Source organism: Hippoglossus hippoglossus, chromosome 15 (assembly GCF_009819705.1).
Source record: "Hippoglossus hippoglossus isolate fHipHip1 chromosome 15, fHipHip1.pri, whole genome shotgun sequence".
Taxonomy (NCBI): Eukaryota; Metazoa; Chordata; class Actinopteri; order Pleuronectiformes; family Pleuronectidae; genus Hippoglossus; species Hippoglossus hippoglossus.
Genome location: NC_047165.1, coordinates 23,135,690 through 23,154,021, shown reverse-complemented (window position 1 = coordinate 23,154,021; position 18,332 = coordinate 23,135,690). Strand labels below are relative to the sequence as shown.

The 18,332-nt window shown below is 40.6% G+C and overlaps 1 protein-coding gene across 7 annotated transcripts in view; it reads left to right on the top strand.

Annotated features, from left to right (window-relative positions):
* Nucleotides 1-18,332, top strand: part of col13a1 (collagen, type XIII, alpha 1) — a 115,188-nt gene that overhangs the window by 4,065 nt on the left and 92,791 nt on the right. For all 7 annotated transcript variants that reach the window (XM_034607981.1, XM_034607980.1, XM_034607978.1 and 4 more), the window contains exon 2: nucleotides 5,550-5,619. In XM_034607981.1, the coding sequence (XP_034463872.1) occupies nucleotides 5,550-5,619 (70 nt within the window). The remainder of the gene's footprint in view (nucleotides 1-5,549; nucleotides 5,620-18,332) is intronic.

Sequence of the window (18,332 nt, the reverse complement as noted above, 5' to 3'; positions counted from 1 at the left end):
GTCATATCGAGATAAAAACTTCTTGAACAGCAGTCAGAGCGGTAACTGAGCACATCTTCAAGAAGAGACCAAACACTGGTTCTTCAACAACCTACAGCCTGAGTAACTCAGCGACCTTTACAGAGGTGCTGGCAGATTCGTGAAATGCTGTTCATCAATAAAAACTTCCAGTACGTAATATTCTTTATAATCATGAGGTGTTGTTTTATAACATGTCAATGCGATACAAAGTGAGCTTTAGAAGTGATGGTAGCTGCTCAGACAGAGCTACATGTCCCTGCTCCTGGTCTTAACCAAGTTAGGCTAACGGTATATTTAATGCACATGATATCAGTATTACTCTTTAGTGTGGTTTATGAGTTTCAAAGGGGGATTACCCGCTTTAAAGCAGAGGGAGTCACTGCCAGATTTATATAAAAGTCAGTCAGTCAATACAATAGTGTACACCTAGGCTGTGGCTGAGGGGTAGAGCCGTCGTCCACCAACCAGAAAGTCGGCAGTTCGATCCCAGTCTTCCCCATCTGCATGCCGAAGTGTCCTTGGGCAAGATGCTGAACCCCGAATTGCCCCTCATAGAAAAAACAAAGTGCTGCTAATGGATGTACTGTATGGATGTGTGTGTGAATAGCTGAATGGCAAACTGTACTGAAGGCACTTTGAGTGGTCATCAAGACTAAAACAGTTCTATATAAATACAGACCATTTACCATTTATTCATTGCCCAACCTCAGTAAAAAAAAAACAGGGTGAAAAATCATGGAATTTGAAAGTAACAATTTCCAGGCATGGAGAAGTTTCGGAAAAAATGTATGAATCCAGAAAGCTTTGGAAAAGTTTATGTGCAAAACATGGACTGTGCAGTGAAACTTATGGCATTTAGAGAAAGGTAGAGCCAGCGCTAGCCATGTTGAAGGAGCTAAGCCCGAGGCGGCTGCTGCTGCTGCACGAGAACCAGCTCTCAACCTGATCCCCCAGCTTTTTTAGTCCAGTGATCAACGTTACTTTTGCTGCCAGGGACTATGCTTCGCTTTGTGTCCACCATCAAAGAAGGTACAGATTCAAGTTACTGTACTCAGAAATAAAACTGCAGGCACCTAATGGTGTCAACTACCTAATATTCCTACAAGTTTTGTGAAGACAAACCAGGTTTCTCAGGTCATATTCCCCAGACAACCACATAGCTGCCAGATTTCCAAGTGCTCATGTACAAGTACTTTTGGGATGGCTCCTTTTTTTCATTGTTTAAAGTATTGAAACAAAGATCATATATCAAGTTATTTTTTATTTATACATAGTAAGTTCAGAGAATGTATTGCAAATCCCTCCTTTTCCTCATGGTTAAGCTGTGGAAATGTATTGATAATAATGTAAAAAAAAACTTAAACAAAAGATCTGTACAAGCAAAACATATTTAACTATTTTGAAGAGAAACATTTTGCATGCATGAGAGTTCATGGCCCCTCATAACTGCAAATTCTCGACAGGTGTCCAAGTTAAAAATAAGCTTTGTGAGGTGCTTAAATTCAGTCATTCCTCCCCCTAAATAACAACCATACCCTTAACAACACCACAGAAAACCCCCTGACCCCCCTGACCTCCCCGCTCTCTCCAAACATGGCCCCTTCAACATTTACAATTAACCACTAAGTGCTCTCTGCAGAGCTGGTCGAAGCCTGGTGCACACAGTTAGTGCAGAGGCTTGATGGGAGCTGGAGGCCACATTGCGAGTTGTGGAAATGTGAAAAATATAGTCTCCCACTGCCCTCCTGTCCTCACTCTGCTCCGCAGAGCTGTCACCCAACACGCTGTGAGGTCTGCACACACATACACACATACACACACACACGTTTACATCCCCTACGTTATGTGTGTGTGTGTGTGTGTGTGTGCGTGTGTCTTTGTGGGAGTATAAACGACACACGTGCTAATCAGACAGCCTAATGCAAACAGCACACTCAAGTAGAAGTGCTTGAGCTGCCTCTGCATTTCGTCAGTGCACAGTTAGAGATGACTGTGTACACACACACACACACACACACACACACACACACACACACACACACACACACACACACACACACAATGAGAGTGATATGTTGATCTGTTACAGTTGAGCTTGAGACAAAGCAGACATGCTGACAGTTGTAGAAATTGCGAAGATTTATGGCACAGTCAGGATTTACAAGAATAAGTATATGAGTGTTAGCCCACTGTCGTGAAAAGAAGAATCAATAAGACATCTTATATACAGTATTAAATTCTTTGGGAATGTGTGATTGATGATTCCTCTGTGTTACAATGAGGCTGCTGGATAAATCAGCTTCAGGGAAACAGGGGTGTAGAATTCAAGCTTCAAAAGTCCACGTTAGCATCATGGTAAAAAGAAACGTGCTGAAGTCCTGACACCACATCCATGCTCGCTGCTGTCTCTCTGTCTCTTTAACTGATGGCTCTTTTACTGTCTTTTTGAGAGTTTTTCATCAACTATCTTTTTAAACTATCTACAACAGTAATTACTAACAGAGTTTGAACTCTGTGATTATAATGAACCTCTAACTTGCTAACACTAAAAAGAAAACGCCCGAGAAAAATATCTTTGTCTAATCAGGTAGTGTCTGGCTTATGAAATGGAATCACATAACATTGATTTAATCAAAATATCGATTCTAGTTGTTTTGCTCAAAATTGGAATAGAATTTTTTTCATTATGACCAAATTTTAAATGAAAACTGAAATGAAAATAATGTAACAATTTCAAGTCTGTAAAACATGGCAGTGCCATGATGATGATAATGATAATGAAATTGAATTTGAAATTTACTTTTCATTGTTAGTCGTAGACAATTTTCAACCATCTCTTCTGTTCAAGCTGTACTTTTATTATGTCCTGACTGTAGCTCATTCAAAACAATTTTTTATGTAATTTTATAAAGTTCAGTTTATGACTGGTTTTAGACAAGGTTGTACAATTTATTGTTACTTTTCAATCTAAATGTGCATGAACTAAGTTCTAAAAAAGTTTTTGTGCAAATTTCGAAAAAGGGTTAGTTTGTACTGTCATATTGTTTTATAGTTTTTTTAATCTTTCTATTTATATTTCTGAAGTGAGAGCATGTAGCAGCAGCACCAGGTGGTAAAGTTCATCAGACAGCAGGATAATAAAAGGTTTAGTTATCCCTTTAAAATAGAATGTTAAAACCACATCAAAAACTGGCATCGGGTTACGATTTCTAAAGCGAGAGGCAGACAATGACACCCCCTCACCCCCTCTCACCCCCCCTCTCACCCTGCTGCCCAATTGGTCACTCTGACAGAGCTTCAGAGGCCAAATGGTGTGTAAAGAAAAAGATTCTCTGGTGTTCTGAGACACAGACAGAACTCTTTGACTTGTAAGAAAATAACACTTTGATGTGCTATAGATTATTAGGTTAAGGGTCCATCAATGTTTGTTCATGCTATTGCAACTTGTTGTATTATTTCAAATATGTTACATTAAAAGCAACACATTTGTTCTGTTAAAATGGAATAGAGAATAATGGGTGTTGATGACTTTGGTCAGTTTCAACTGTGTTTTTTCCTTTTTAAGTGGAAGGGTACCTCTAACTGTGGTCACATCTGTACTCTCTGAGGCCAGTGAATATGTGGAGGCATAAATGAAAGGCTAATGACAGTCTTTGATGCATGCTCATTATGATTCTCTCCCTCTGGCAAACTGCTACTACTGTGACCTTATGTAGTTATAGCTGCAGCTCCTTTTGCAATAACTGACAGCTTTAGTCGAACGAAGCCTACACCCTGGGCTATCTCCATTATCTGGTTTGGAGAATGCATTTCTCAGTCGTGTGACTTCAGTTTGGACGGTAGAGAGATCTGGCTTCACACCTCTCTGGGTTAGTCTTACTAAAGGCTTCTCCAGTTGTGAGCACAGCATCAGCCTAAAATGCTAATCACGATAATATAGTGACTTTTGAAACTGGACAATCAGACCATCATGTCAACTTTGACAGTTGTGAAGCAAATGTTTTATCCCCCCCCTCACTAGCACGGATTGGCAGTGAAAGGGAGGCGAAGGTTTGCCACTCAAACATCTATGAAGGTGTGACCGGACCCTTAGTCCATTGAAAAGTTGCACGCTTAATGATCCCTGATCTATGGCCTATGAACCAGGATGAGGTTAGTGAGGTAACTAGTCCCCAGAATACTGCAGCAGTGCTCAGAACCACAGTGTCATTATAACATTCCCTTCAGCACTTGTTGCAGCTCTCTGAACAGCCTGCCCTGACATTCTCTGCCTGTAACCTCTTCCAGTGGGACTGACTGCGATCCATACTCGTTGTGTATTCTGTTCAGTGTCAAATCGCATGCAGGCTTTTGTTGGTCTAATGAGATCAACTGTCATTCTCTGATACTGAGAAAGACTAAAAGGTGTTAGCAGGCCCTTTAGCTCAACAATAAAACAATACTAATCTTAATTGGAATGTTTTTCCGTGAATTGAAGTGTTGAACTGTAATTGTAACTGCAGCTATTAGCTTGAAGGTTTCACTTGAAAGTTTAGTCCTCGATGAGATGTGGTAAAAGGGCTCACAATCATGTATGGGAGGTTTTTGAACATACATTTGTTGATCTTTGCTGTAGCTGACCTACTGACTTACTTTGTATTTTATATGTATCGCTTTCATTATGATCCTGCCTACAGTACAAGGTACTTGTGTCTAAATTAAGATTGTAATTCGGGGTCCAGTACTTTTTAAACAGCAGGAGGCTAGGCTGCTTGTTCCACTAATCAGGAGGTGGTGTTTTGATCCTTGGCTGAAAACAGGCTACATCCACAATAATATGCTTTGTCTTTAAAAAGCATCACTTCTGCTGCATTTATGTCTGGCGTCCACACTGCTCCACAGTTTTCAAACCCCTAGAGCTGGGAGCTTTGAAACGCTGCTGGCCCCAGTTGAGTTTGAAAACTTTGGGCCCCTTTTTAAATCTCAACAGGCAGAAATGAAGACTCGGTCTTCACTCGACTAGCGGCAGTGAATGCAGCGTGTTGGTAACGCTTGCTTATTCATCGTCGGTCTAAGAAAAGAAATCCCTGCGCTTAGTTTCCACCATTACCCATTTCTCATCCATAGTATATTCTGCAACTAAGCAACCAACTGCAGAGTAGACAGTGTGCTCCCTGTTTAGGCAAGTGCACAGTGTACGTGAACAGTCATGTGATGTCTTATTTCTGATGCTGATCTAAAGCACTTGACAGGATGGAGATCATTTTGTTTAAAAGCTCAAAAGTACTAGTGTGGATGTAGCCTCAGTCCACAGGTGAAAGTGGACTGCCATGGACAAGACAAACTGAATCCCGAACTGCCTGTGATGTCAGTGTATAAATGGGTTGTATGAGTAACAGTGCGGTGTGAATGTGATAATTTGATTAATTTTAATGTTGAGGGCTTTGTGGATGAATTCAAATTTTGTTGTGCCATAGAAATTTCCCATTAAGTGAAACATGATGCTATGATGTTAAAGTGAATTCTAATCTCGTCCTTCTCTTTCGCAGAAGCTTGCAGCACGGCTACCAAAGACACGGGAGGTGAGAGAAGCTCAACACAGCTGCCTTTGTCCCCCAGGTAAGTCCCCCACCTCTCTCCATCCACACATTTCTCACTTTACTGAAGGATTTGACTTCACACACACAAAGCACATGGGCCGCAGATGAATTTATCCACTCAAACTGCTAATTGCCTAAATGCAGGTTTGCTTCCAAATGTTGCTTTTCCACCGGATATTCAATATTTAGACATCATTTATTCAATATTTGTTGATTTCTGTATTTGGTCTACTTATAAGAAGTTTTTTTGTTGGTCCCCCACCAAGTCCCAGCATGTATGCATCAACAGGAGCTCACTTAAAGTGCTGCCAAAGGCCAAGAGAGATTTTCACCAGCCATTACTTTTATACATTTGTACTTTGTCTTGTTGTCATGAGAGGGTTTCATTTTTCCACTTTCCAGATAAAACTCTGATAGGTGTTCATTCTTTGTTCATCAGTGCAGTGACAGATAATTACTGAGACGTATCTTTGATGTTTTAATAGAGATATAGAAACAGACGAAAGGTGAATGGTTGGCAGCTGCTGAGATGGCTTCTGCTCCACCTTTAAATATCTGAATATAAGTTGATAATAATGTCATGTGAAGAATCAAACCAAACGGATATTGTTTGCATTTCTCATTTACGTCTGTTGTTGATGTACCTGATGGTGAAACATGTTCACTGGGCTCCTCGATCTAACACTCGTGCCCTTCAGCTCACTCACGCATGATGACAAGCTCGAGGTTCATTTCCTGTTCAGCTGGCAGCCGGAGACCATTTTGTGTCATATGAGGTCATGACACAGGCTGGCGTGATGAGATGGTGTGACTGAGGCGTTCCTGGATGAGCAGCCACATTAGTCAGTATAAGAACTCGAGTACAAGCTGTGAAGAGTGTTGGCGAGGCAGTCCATGTTGCTGCCACTCCACCTCTGATGGCCTGTGTCTCTTCCTGGATTCAATGCCCTTGTCTGACATAATCAAATTGGCCTGTGACATCCCGGAGGTTTTTGTAACTAAAAATACTCATTAAGTGTTAAACCCTTGAGAATGTCTGAGTAACTCCTTCAGTGTCTGAAGCCACCTGTTTCCCCGCTGCAGCCCCCAGACAGTCGTAATTAAGTCGTCAGTTAGACAAGCAGTGTGTCTATGTGCGTGTGTGTGCGTATGTGTGTGTTGACTCTTGCACTGTGTTCTGGACTTGGATAGAATAAGAGATGGGAAGGACTCTCATTTCTGTGAGTGTTCATGTCACATTTGCACAGTTGGTGGAGTGAGGGTTGACATTATTGTTGATAGAATGTACAACACAGGGTAATTACCTTCAATGACAGATCTTTGATTGCCTTCGGCATAGTAGTTTGTATTGGATATATACACTTCAGTGGTAAAAATGACTTTGAGGTTGAAGTGAGTGACTATTTACTTAAGGTGAAATGAACATAACATAAGCTATTCTTGTTTTGTACTTCTACAAAAGGACCAACACCACAAACAGATATATATAAATGCAATTGCACACAGAAATCATAGTAACAGCCGACGCCGATGCTTTTTGTACATTTTCTTATATGTGTGTGTGTGTGTGTGTGTCCGGGACACCCCTGTGAGAACGGGCTCGTCACACATTAGTGTTAATTAGTCTGGACAATAGGATGTTAGTGTTGTTAACATGGCAGTAAGTGTCTGTGGGACGGCCCGTGAACGCCGGTTAAGGTGGCAGTTTGCAGGCAGCTTCAGAGGAAGTTCTCCAGGTGCGGAAGTCTTTCATCTCAGAGCTGCCAGATGGTCTGACACTTTTACAGCTCCATGTGACTTTCTGTGCTCCCACAACAGGTAGTGAGTGGGAGTCCGGGAGCGGGAGGTTTATGTGTTGTCAGGCAAACTGACGGACCACCTAAAAGCACCGTTTTCTATTTTGTTTCTTTTCTCCTGCGGTAAATGTTTGAACAGGAGATTTAAGGAACCCCAACCCTGTCTGTTACACTTTCACAGATGTCTTAAGCGTTCATCCTTTGTACGTTTGTGTGTTAGGTAGCAGGATCAAGCAAAAACTACTGAACCGATTTCCATGAATCTTGGTGGACTAATGTCATATGAGGCAGGGAAGAGTTAAGTGCAGTTCTGGATAATGGGGTGGATCAAGGAATTTTTTTTCTTTGTTTAAAATTGTGGGTGTATTTCAACATTTTGTTGATTTCTTAGAGAATAATTAACAGGTCTTAATGACAAATGTTTAGGTTTTCCTGTTTAGGGGACTGTTTGACTACAATTTGATGCAGATCCAAATAGAAATCTGGATGTCTGTGAAAATTAGACAGGATCTGACTGCTGCTGAGTCTGTAGGCGTGACTTCATGTTGTTTAATCGTCAATACAATTGAAGTGAATAATCAATGACAATAGGGAAAATGAAAGATGTTGCTAAACTAAGCTAAGCATGACTTATGTGTCTTGCTGTGGAATAAGGACAAACTGAGCAAACGCACATGTTTTAATAAAAAGTGTTAGAGTGACATTTAATATTCTGAGCATGATGTCTGTTACCAGTAGGTGATACGCTTTTGATTTTAATAAGCCAATAACCTTTTGTGTATCAGATGATCATAAAAGTTACTGTTGTGCCAAAAGTCCATTCTGATGTTTGATGTGAACATTAACTAAAGCTCCTCACCTCCATCTGCAGGGTTTTATATATTATACTGTTGCCACATGATTGTTTAATGGCATAAATACAAAGGTGTACAGCTATTCCAAACTATTATTGTCCAAGTGCTCGGTGAGTGAGAAACTCTTTGTGTCTTTAAGTGCCATGGGTGTCTGTTTTATTCTGAGCTTGACATGTTTGTGAGCAGCCTGTGAAAAATGAACTTTGTAAGTAGAGCGGCAGAGTGTGAGTGGATTCAGGCCCCAAAGATGCCACAGAGTGTGATGTCTTTCAAATGTTTATCTTGCCCATGACACAGAGCAGTCGGCCTGAAAATATATGTAACATACATGATGCTTTAGGTGGATGAATCACCAGACACACTGTTTGTGGCTGAGTGGGCCTCCTATCAACAGTCTGGGCATGCTGTGTATGCCTTATTAGAGTTTGACCAGGACAATGATAATAGAACAAAGCCTTTGAGCTGGAACAGGCAGACAACTGGAGTCACTCTGTGCATCACATACCCCACACACTCTTTGTTGTAACATATTGTGTTGTCAGTGCTGGCAACCATCACTTCTCCGGTGCCCTCAGAGCACTTCTATACTTGCTTGTACATGACGGCTGTTCCACTCACTCTCTGCTGGCTATTTATTAGGAACACAGACCTAAAACTAACAGTGTAATACAGCAGTTCTGCATTAAATCCCCTTTCAGGAAGGTTGTAATGTTGAATTTGTGTTTAAATTGTTTCAGACAGGTGCTGATTCAACTTTATGGTCTCTGTGGAGACTCAGTTTATGTTGCTATTAAAGCTAGACATAATTTCCACAATGTACCATTCAAGCCCATGAAACGAACAGGGAATTCATATTTATTTGCTTTTAAATGGAGCTTTTGTTGAAGAATGTCCCTAATTTCTAGGAATTATACATTCATTTCCAGGAAATGTCTGGGAATAATTTGCAAATTGTGTAGCCATAAAATAAAGAATGATCAATGGTTCAGTACTGGTTAGAGAAAATCTGCCATCTTGTGGATGTACTGTTTAATCCTCCATCCTTTGGTCACAGCAATTTGTGTCATTGTTATTAGTATATGGGCACTGGTAGCCTTAAATCAGCCCCAAGTCCACTGCTGCATGAACCTTGCATCTTGTCTTTCGTGGTTTATCGGCTCTTATTATTCATCTACGCCATTATTCCTTTGTGTGTTCTACATCTTATCTGCTGGTGTGACTACACGTACAAGTCAAGTACAAACTGTGTATACTATAATGTTTAATGTAATGTTTCCTCAGCCTATACACTGTCAATTTGATTTGTATGTGACACATTTTAAAATATTCCCACACAGCAGTGTAACCATTGCTTATGTGGTATAGAACACCATGGTGTGGTTGACCGGATGAGTAACACTATGTACTGTATATGTCACCTCTCATTTAGTATCACAAGCTGACCAGCCCTGTTGCCAAGAATAGAGTCCTCCCTGAGGATGGGAGTATTCCACAGAGCCCTTGTTTTCACTGGCAGGGCTGTTTCTTATAATGACCAGCATAGTTCTATTTTGGTTTTGGACACACAATTGGCCAATGTGCATCTAATTTTGTGGTTAGGTTTAGGATTAGTGAGTCAGAAGACCAGATAAGAGACTCTTTATGGTGACCCAGATACTCCACTTGGAGTTGGTGACATACTGGTAGTTGTGGTATGTCACAGTTGTCAGTTTCTAACTTCTATGCTTATGTGTTACTTTATATAATGAATACATGGCTTGTGCAGTAAGTGAAAAGTGGAAAAAAACAGACAACAGTTGTATCTCTTAACTGGTAGAATAGTTGATCCTTGATTTTTTTTATCGTAATAGGAACAACATTTACTCTGAATCTCAATCATCACCTACATGATACATTGGGTTCTCAAAGGCTGCCTCTCTCTCCTTAATCTTTCACTGACACATAGACAGGACAGCTTCTTTCTGTCTTTCTCTCACTCCCTCTTCCTTACCTTGGACCATTTCCACATATCTTTATGTTAAGTGTAGTTTTGGTCACATTTCCTCTCTGGTCATCTCTCTGTTCCCCTGTTGTCCCTGGGTACAGGCTACCATTTCCCCCAAGTCTTCTTACATCTTCTTACAGTTACTTGATGGGGACTCACACAAATATGCTACATTCATGTTTCTCACAAAGAAGCCATTTATCCTGTTTGGTTATTGTTCAGGGAGCTTTCGCTAAGGCTCACCTGTTGCCATCTTCACCTATAGTTTAATACCAGCACATTGTTTGAGAACTTCAAACACTCTCATAGTTGACAGAAGTGTTCAGCCAAATTCAAATTTAATCCACATCCTCCAGTGATACTTGGCTGTGGAGTTGTGCCAGCACAGTTTTCTTGTGCAAACAGGGATTATCGCTCAGATTTCGGGTACACTCAGTTTGACCCCCAGTTGAAGTGATTTGGATTTAGTCTGGCTAACAACTGGCTTGTCTGATCATCTGACTGCTTGGGCTTTTTCTGCCTGTTGGACTTTACCAATGTGGCATTGTTTCCAGATCTTAAAAGGTGTTACAAATTACAAACAAGAGAAGATTATATAATTACAGCATACGCTTACTAAATTTACCAAACTGACAGTATTCATTCAAACCTACACTAATGATAATTATTTCTAGTTGTTATCCCCTGACTATTCTCACGTTTATGAGCATACTTCTATTTTAGGACACTTTTTTTTTTGTTGCTGCTAGTTTTCCTTTTAGAGACGGCTGGCAAAAATCCCTCCTCCCACTCTGGCATGGATGGAGCGTGGCGTGGCTGTGAGGATGGATTAGTCCTGGGTTAAGACAATAGGAGATAGGGGGTTCAGCAGGAAAGACACTGAGAGGGTGAATGGGAGGGGGGGGGGGGGGGGGTAAAGACTGCGGCCTCTGAGGGAGGAAGTGGGCTTTGACAGTTTACCTGGCTTTGGTCCCAGGCTAAGCCATGGAGGGAGAACAGAGGCATGTAATCTGACCCCACAACTATGACCTCCCACCCAATCCCTTCCACCCCATCCCTGCCAGCCACGCAGCTTGGCAGCCTGGCAGCCTGGCATCGCTAGCATAGCTCAGCCCCCACCACATTCAGACCAGTCACACACACACACAGGCTGAGATGTACGGCCTGGCAGGACAGAAGTTTACCCTCATGGTATATATATGTCACTGAAAACGGCCTTTGTTAGTTGTGTGTGTGTAGTTTCAGGTTACTGACATTCAGCTTGATGTTCAAGGTTTATTCAGTCATCAGGACTGTAGCATGGCGGAAGTGTCACTCCCCTGCTGAGTAAGATACAACTGTTTACTTCAGTATATAAGTGGAGTTTTCAACCTGGCAAAAAATGGGCACCTGCCCCGGGGCCACGACAGCCCCAGACTCGCTGTGTGTCAACTGGCTTGTGGGCGGCTGTGGATGAGGGGGTAGAGCGAGGCAAGATGCTTAACCTCGAATTGCCCCTCATAGAAAAAAGTGCTACCCATAGATGCTTTGTATGACTGGGTGTGTGAATGGGTGAATGGCAGAAAACTGTACTGAAAAAGCACCTTGAGTGGTCATGAAGATTAGAAAAGTTCTATAAAAATACAGACCAGTTACCATTTATAAATTTGGTCTAGTTTAGTATTGTCTAAAATATGAAGAAACATGAAGTACCTTAAACACCAATGATTCAGACTTCAAATATATACATCAATTTAATTGAGATGTTGTTTGCTGCATCCCGGTACACTGGGAAACAAATGATAACAGAATGGAAAGGCTTCTCTCAAATGACATATCTGCAAACCTAATTGGACCTTAGTATCAGATTGGGTTTTAATTTTTTAAGAGTCATTTAGTCACAGCCCTTTATATAAATCTGTTTACATTATGCAAAAATTCCCAGACATTACATTGAAATCCTGGGCTATAGCTAATCCATATATAATTTTTCCCCGCAAGCTCCATCGAAACATATCTCATCAGCATAAGCAGATCTATTCTCAGCCATTTCATGATAAAGCCAGAGGAGCTTAGCTGTACTTGTATCTGTGAGATGTAAATAGCTCACTGGTTAGGACAGCAGGCCAACCTGTGTGGACAACGCTATGCAAGAACAATGTGACTTTTTTTTTTACAGCCCGAAGATACAAACCCTGCATTGAGGGGAGGTGGTGCTACTGGGTGGGAGGGTGCCTAGGTGAGTTGGTGGGGTTGAGGGGTGGGATGGGGGCAACCAGATCTCTGGGCACTCAGAGTATTCCTCACAGTCTGCCAGACCACAACGGCTCACAGCCTGGGATCAAAGAGAGCTGCAAGCTTAAGTGTGTGTGTGTGTGTATACTGTCTTTCATGGGCGAGGTAGACTAACAGCACCGTAAGAGATACATATCGAACTCCATGCCCCTATAAAACAGTTTCAACCACACAGTATCTGATTTCTAGGGGTGTGTAGCTGAACTGATACCCACAGTAGCGACAAATACAAGAGATTGATGCTCCCCCACAGACCTCAACTAAGTGAAATTAATATCACCATCAAAACGCAATCTTTTCTTCATCTTTTCACCAACGTCTCGTACCTGAAGTCATGAGATATTTTATTGTATTGTATTTCATATTGTATTGTTGAAAATGCCAAATTTACATGAGTGAGAATCATCCTTCACCTTGCAACTTGCCAGTAGATCAGAGGTTTACTGGCCCCTTGTAAGTTATACTGGCCTAGCTCTTTTTTTCTCCATAATTTAATATTCATAGGACCCCTACTGCAACATTTATGGTAAAAAGAAGTTTCTGTCATTCCCATACACTTTCAGTCATTAGATAAATATTTACAGTGAAGTACATTGTAGGGCTGCCATGATCATTATTATTTGTATTCTTGTTATTATCTGTTCTTGCCTGATGCAAACAACATCTTGAATAGTGAGGCCGCCAACAAATTTGTCTAGGAAGGGAACAACAAATCAAACGCACCCTTACAGGCACTCTGTTTAGACTGCTGTCTGTGTTGTTTGAGTAACAATATGAAACATCATCATCTACTTGGAAACGACGGCCGGATAAAAACCAACAGCGACCCACAGACAGTAGATGTTAGTTCAATGCGGTCACGAAGCAGTGAGCAGCTGAGACACAAACACACTGGAACCTGTCATTAAAGCTATTGGGTTGAACTAACATTAGTAGATAGTAGATGTATTAATCTTTATTTTTCTGTAAAATACCAGAGACCAAAATGTACGCAGCCTCAGAAGTTATCAGAGCTGTGTACAGCGGGCTACATATTGCTAGCCTGCCAAAAACCAAGTACCTCCGCATATTGTCTCATAATAACAGTCACAGGGTTGGTCTAAACACAATAATGAGCAGATTTAGACTATTTCTGGATGTTAATTATATTGGGATCCATGTCCAATCCATTCTCACAGAAGAATTAACATCTTTTCATAAGTCAATCTCATCATCGTCGATCAGCCTGGTCTGTATAAACTCTGACTGGGCCCAGACTGTCAGGCCATCCGTTATTTTGGACCCTGTCTCCTAATTGTATTGATTCAGTGGGACGTATTGTTAAAACTTTATAAGTAAAGATCATTTTTGACTTCATGACAAAAGTCATCTTCTCTTCTGGAATCTTTAACCACATCACATGATCCCCCATTATTTGTAGTTTCTGAACTTTTTCCTATTTCTTTTAGGGGTGGGAATCTCTAGGCACCTCACGATTCGATTCAATTACCTGATGAATTCACATTTATGGTTCTGGATAAACGGGGGGGGGGGGGGGGGGGGGCTGTGGCTGATCATCGCTAAAAAAATGAACGCAGTGGAAAACATGAATCGATTATGTTCTGTCTCTGCATGGATGCACGTCATCCAAGTCACCGATCGCCATGCGTCTAAGAATCATGAAATTTCCCCACCTCCAATTTCTTATCATAGAGGTTTCAAAAACCATTTAACTTTAAAAGCTTTAATCAAACTGACATTAATCCTTGCAGGTAAGCCAGTGCCTTACCTTTTCTAAAATCCTGTATAAATATTCTATATGCTGTAGGTATGGTTGCAGCTAAAAAAGAAGCCCTCTGATGCCCTTGTAAACAAGAGGCTTCCTCTAATCTGTGCAGCTGACAGGGGGGCGGCAGGGTCCCAGGGTCTTGGAGCCGGTTATTTAAGGAGTCCCCCAAGTTCACCTTGACATCTGTGCTGACAGGAAGAGAGCACGGCAGATCCCCTTTCTTCACTCGTGATAAGTTTACAGTGCAGCTGCCAGTGTGTGGCCATACTTGGAGGAATGTGGCAGTCCGAGGCAGGGAGATGGGAAGGACAGGATACTGACAGTTAAGCAGACAAAAGAGGAGGAAGTGGAATGATTAAAAGAAGAGAAACCAGGAAGGGTAAAGAGGCATTAAGTATACTGGGATTTTTATCAGCCTCTGACTGTGATTGGTAGGAATTACAATTTTTAGATTTCTAGCACAGCTTGAAATTGTCTGTATTTAGATGGATTGCAGCACAGTAAACGAAATCGGTTGAATCAATAAATTCAGAACAAGTTTTGAAGCTAACTGAACAAACCATTTTACGAGGCCCACCTCATGCCATCTAATACAACATCCCTGTGATAAATATTGTCTGTCAAGGATACAACGTTCAGCTTTTTTGTCATCACTCACTCCCTCATCCACATGCGTCAGGGCAACACAATAGAAACCCCTCTAAAATTAATGCTATCCCATAAAGCACCACGACTAACTGCCCAACATTATTGTTAACACAATCTGAACACTACATTCTACAGGTAGGCTGTAGATCATGTAGTATTGTAAATATATGGCGTCCTGACTTGGTGGCTGTTTTAATTTTGCTGATCATATTTGATTGGTTTGGTGGTTGGCTGGTTTTTGGATTGATTGGTTGTTTTGTTTGATTGATACATTGCACTAATATCCTACCAGCATAAACCAATGTGGTAAAATAAAATAGCAATTCAGTCAAATTGTAATGTTACCTTTGCTCAAAAGTTTCATTTTGGTAGAAAACTGTGCTTGAAATAATAATAATAAATATAATAATAATAATAATAATAATAATAATAATAATAATAATAATAATAATAATAATAATAATAATAATAATAATAATATATATGAATATGAATATAATAATAGTACTCTTGTATATAATTCATTATTTTAGAATATGTGTCAATTGGGGTCCTGGACTGATTCAAGAATTTTAGGGTCAAGCCTAAGTACAGACTGCAGATCTGCTCCTGGTTTTATCCATCACTCCTTCTGGTTATGATTATGATTTTACACAATCACACAGGCACTGAGGGGGAACTCGAGTCTGAGGAGGTGATTGCAGAAGGTGAGTGAGGAAAATGCACCATCTGGTTTCCCCATAAATGTTGTGAGCCTTCAGCCACCTGATCTCCTCTCGCTCCCACTGTTCCAGCTTGAACACAACACACACACACACACACACACACACACACACACACACCCACTCAATCAGCACACCACTCTCGTCCCTTAACTTGTTAGCATATTTATTGGAAAGTGTTCACAGCCAGCTCTGTCTCGTGAGAATTGAATTTGAGAAATGCAAATAGGGATGGAACGTGCACTTGTGCATGTAGACGGCATTTATTTAGCATGTTCGGATCTAGAAATCAGTTTGTTCACATTTGATCATGAGGAAAATTGAAAACAACAAAAAGATATATCGTCAAATAAACTGAAATAAACCAAAACTATTTTCTTGTCTTTTGCATGATGGCACATGTGAATGAGATATTTTCCAGACCAAGGCTCCATTGTATCTCGTTTCATGTTGGCACATTGAGCGCATTTTTGTGTGAATGAGACTTAGGAAATGCGTAGTCATTCAGCAGGAACTGACCGCAGACCGGCGGCATTTCCAAATAAAAGCATGATAGTGAAGGTGAAATTAGATGTAACTCAATCTAAGCTAGCCCCTGAGTGCCCCCCCCACCCCCACCCCAAAGTACAATTACTGTTCAGATGCCTCTTATAGGAGAAAGGTATTACAAATGGAGTTAGGGTGTATTGGCACAGACCTGCAGCCCCACAGGGTTAAACAGGGTTCAAAATGTATACATTAGAAAAGTGCAGGTTAAACATTTGAAGGATTAAAGCGTTTTCAGTTGTGATACATTGCATATAATAACCCGGATGCTCTGGAGAGTTTGCTGTTGCTGTGAATGCCTCTGACTTCTGCTGAGTTGTTAATATGTAAAAGACAAATACTGGAGAATGTGAGGACTCAGTTGTGCAGACATTTTTTGGAGTTTATGTCTGAGGAAGGAACTACTGTCCTGGAGATGGGCTCAATTTGGATAAATAGCCGCTTACAGGTGTATTTGTAAATCAACTTGACACTGAAGGTAGTTATGAAATACACACCTGTCCTCCAATCTTTAATATGTATTTAAAATATAACAAAATTGAACATCGATCATACTGCCTCTGTATCATTTGTGTTAATATATGTGTTTGTGTCTTTTTTTTCTTGAAATGTAATGATAAATCTGTACATATTAGAATCCCAAATCCCACAGAGGCAGTGTTGTTGTTAAACTCTCAAATAAAAAACATGTATTTATTATGCACTCATCTTCATTTACAGACATACTGGCAGCAACAAAGATTCTATTTCAAAACTGAGATTTGATAATGGCCATTTTATAGCCAACGTTTAGCTTCCAAGAGGAGTTATAACATATGTATATGCTTTGGAGTCGGTCTCAAGGGCAAGATGACTATGACAAGGGCATAAGTGGTGTGGGTGGCAGGCGAGAGGTGTCACGCTAACATGGCCACAATTCGGTCCAAACGGTTTTTAGTCAGATTATCTAAAGCTCTGTATTGAGAGATTAAACAATCCTGATTCCAGACAAAGTTGATATATGCACACCAGAAGGTTTGGGTCATTATTGGATCATTGCTCATGTCAGACTTCTCACTTCCCACAACCATTAACTTGCATACAGTTTTATTGTATAGAAGATAGATTTTCCAACCAGAAATAAAGACCCAAATTGCAATAAATCAGAATCATCCTGTAAAAAGAAGAAGACATTTATAAAATTTGATCTCGTTTTGTGTGAGTCTAATGTTCGTGTGGGACCAATTCTTAATATGTGGACCATTCAAACCTTTTCCACTGTCATCAAGTGCTAGTTTGTAGGAGCACGGGAAGACGATTTGGCAGAGAGCTGCTGTAAACATGCAGCAGAGGAAGTGAGGGCTGAAAACTGAAGCATGTGAATGCAAAGCAACATTTGTTTGCATTGGACGAAGAGCACCAAACACACATGCTCCTCAGCTTCACTTTCAAAGTCAGATGTTATTCTCATGGACAGCTGAGTTGTTTTCCAGATGGTCCTTAACTTTGCAGCAAAACAACTTAACAGCTCACAGGTCTCAGGTCTCTAACTCCACCGCTGGTCGAGCTGGTGTTCTGCCAGTATGAACTCTTCACACTACGACATTAAGTAACATTTTTACAGGCAAATTAGCACAAATCTGCAACCTGGGAATGAAAAAGCTTACGGCTTTGTCAGACAAGCTGTGTTTGATGAATTCACACTTCACACACACATTGCTCATATTCACACACTTCAGGCCTTTTACAGTGTCAATTAGTCTCTGTGTGAATTTTACACTTAAAGTTTCACACTGTTACTACTGTAGAACATCCGGCAGATGCCCTTGTTTAAAGCTAACTGAACCAATTCTGCATGACAGCATTCAGTTATGCTTTTGAGCCTAAAATAATATTTCCATTTGATACAAGAAACCTTTGTAACTTGCATTTCCCCCTAAATATATTTCACTTAAAGAAAACTGTTGCATAGGGTTGGGCATAGGAGTATCTGTACACCGTAAGTAATAATCAACATGTGACAGGTTGTAAACTGTAAAAAAAATTATTTTGCACTTTATTTTAGATTAAGGCCAGCTAAACAAAGTAAGTACTGTATTATTTAAAACAAGTTAAAAATAATTTAAAAGTAACATGATGAGCTAAATGTTTATGAAGATTA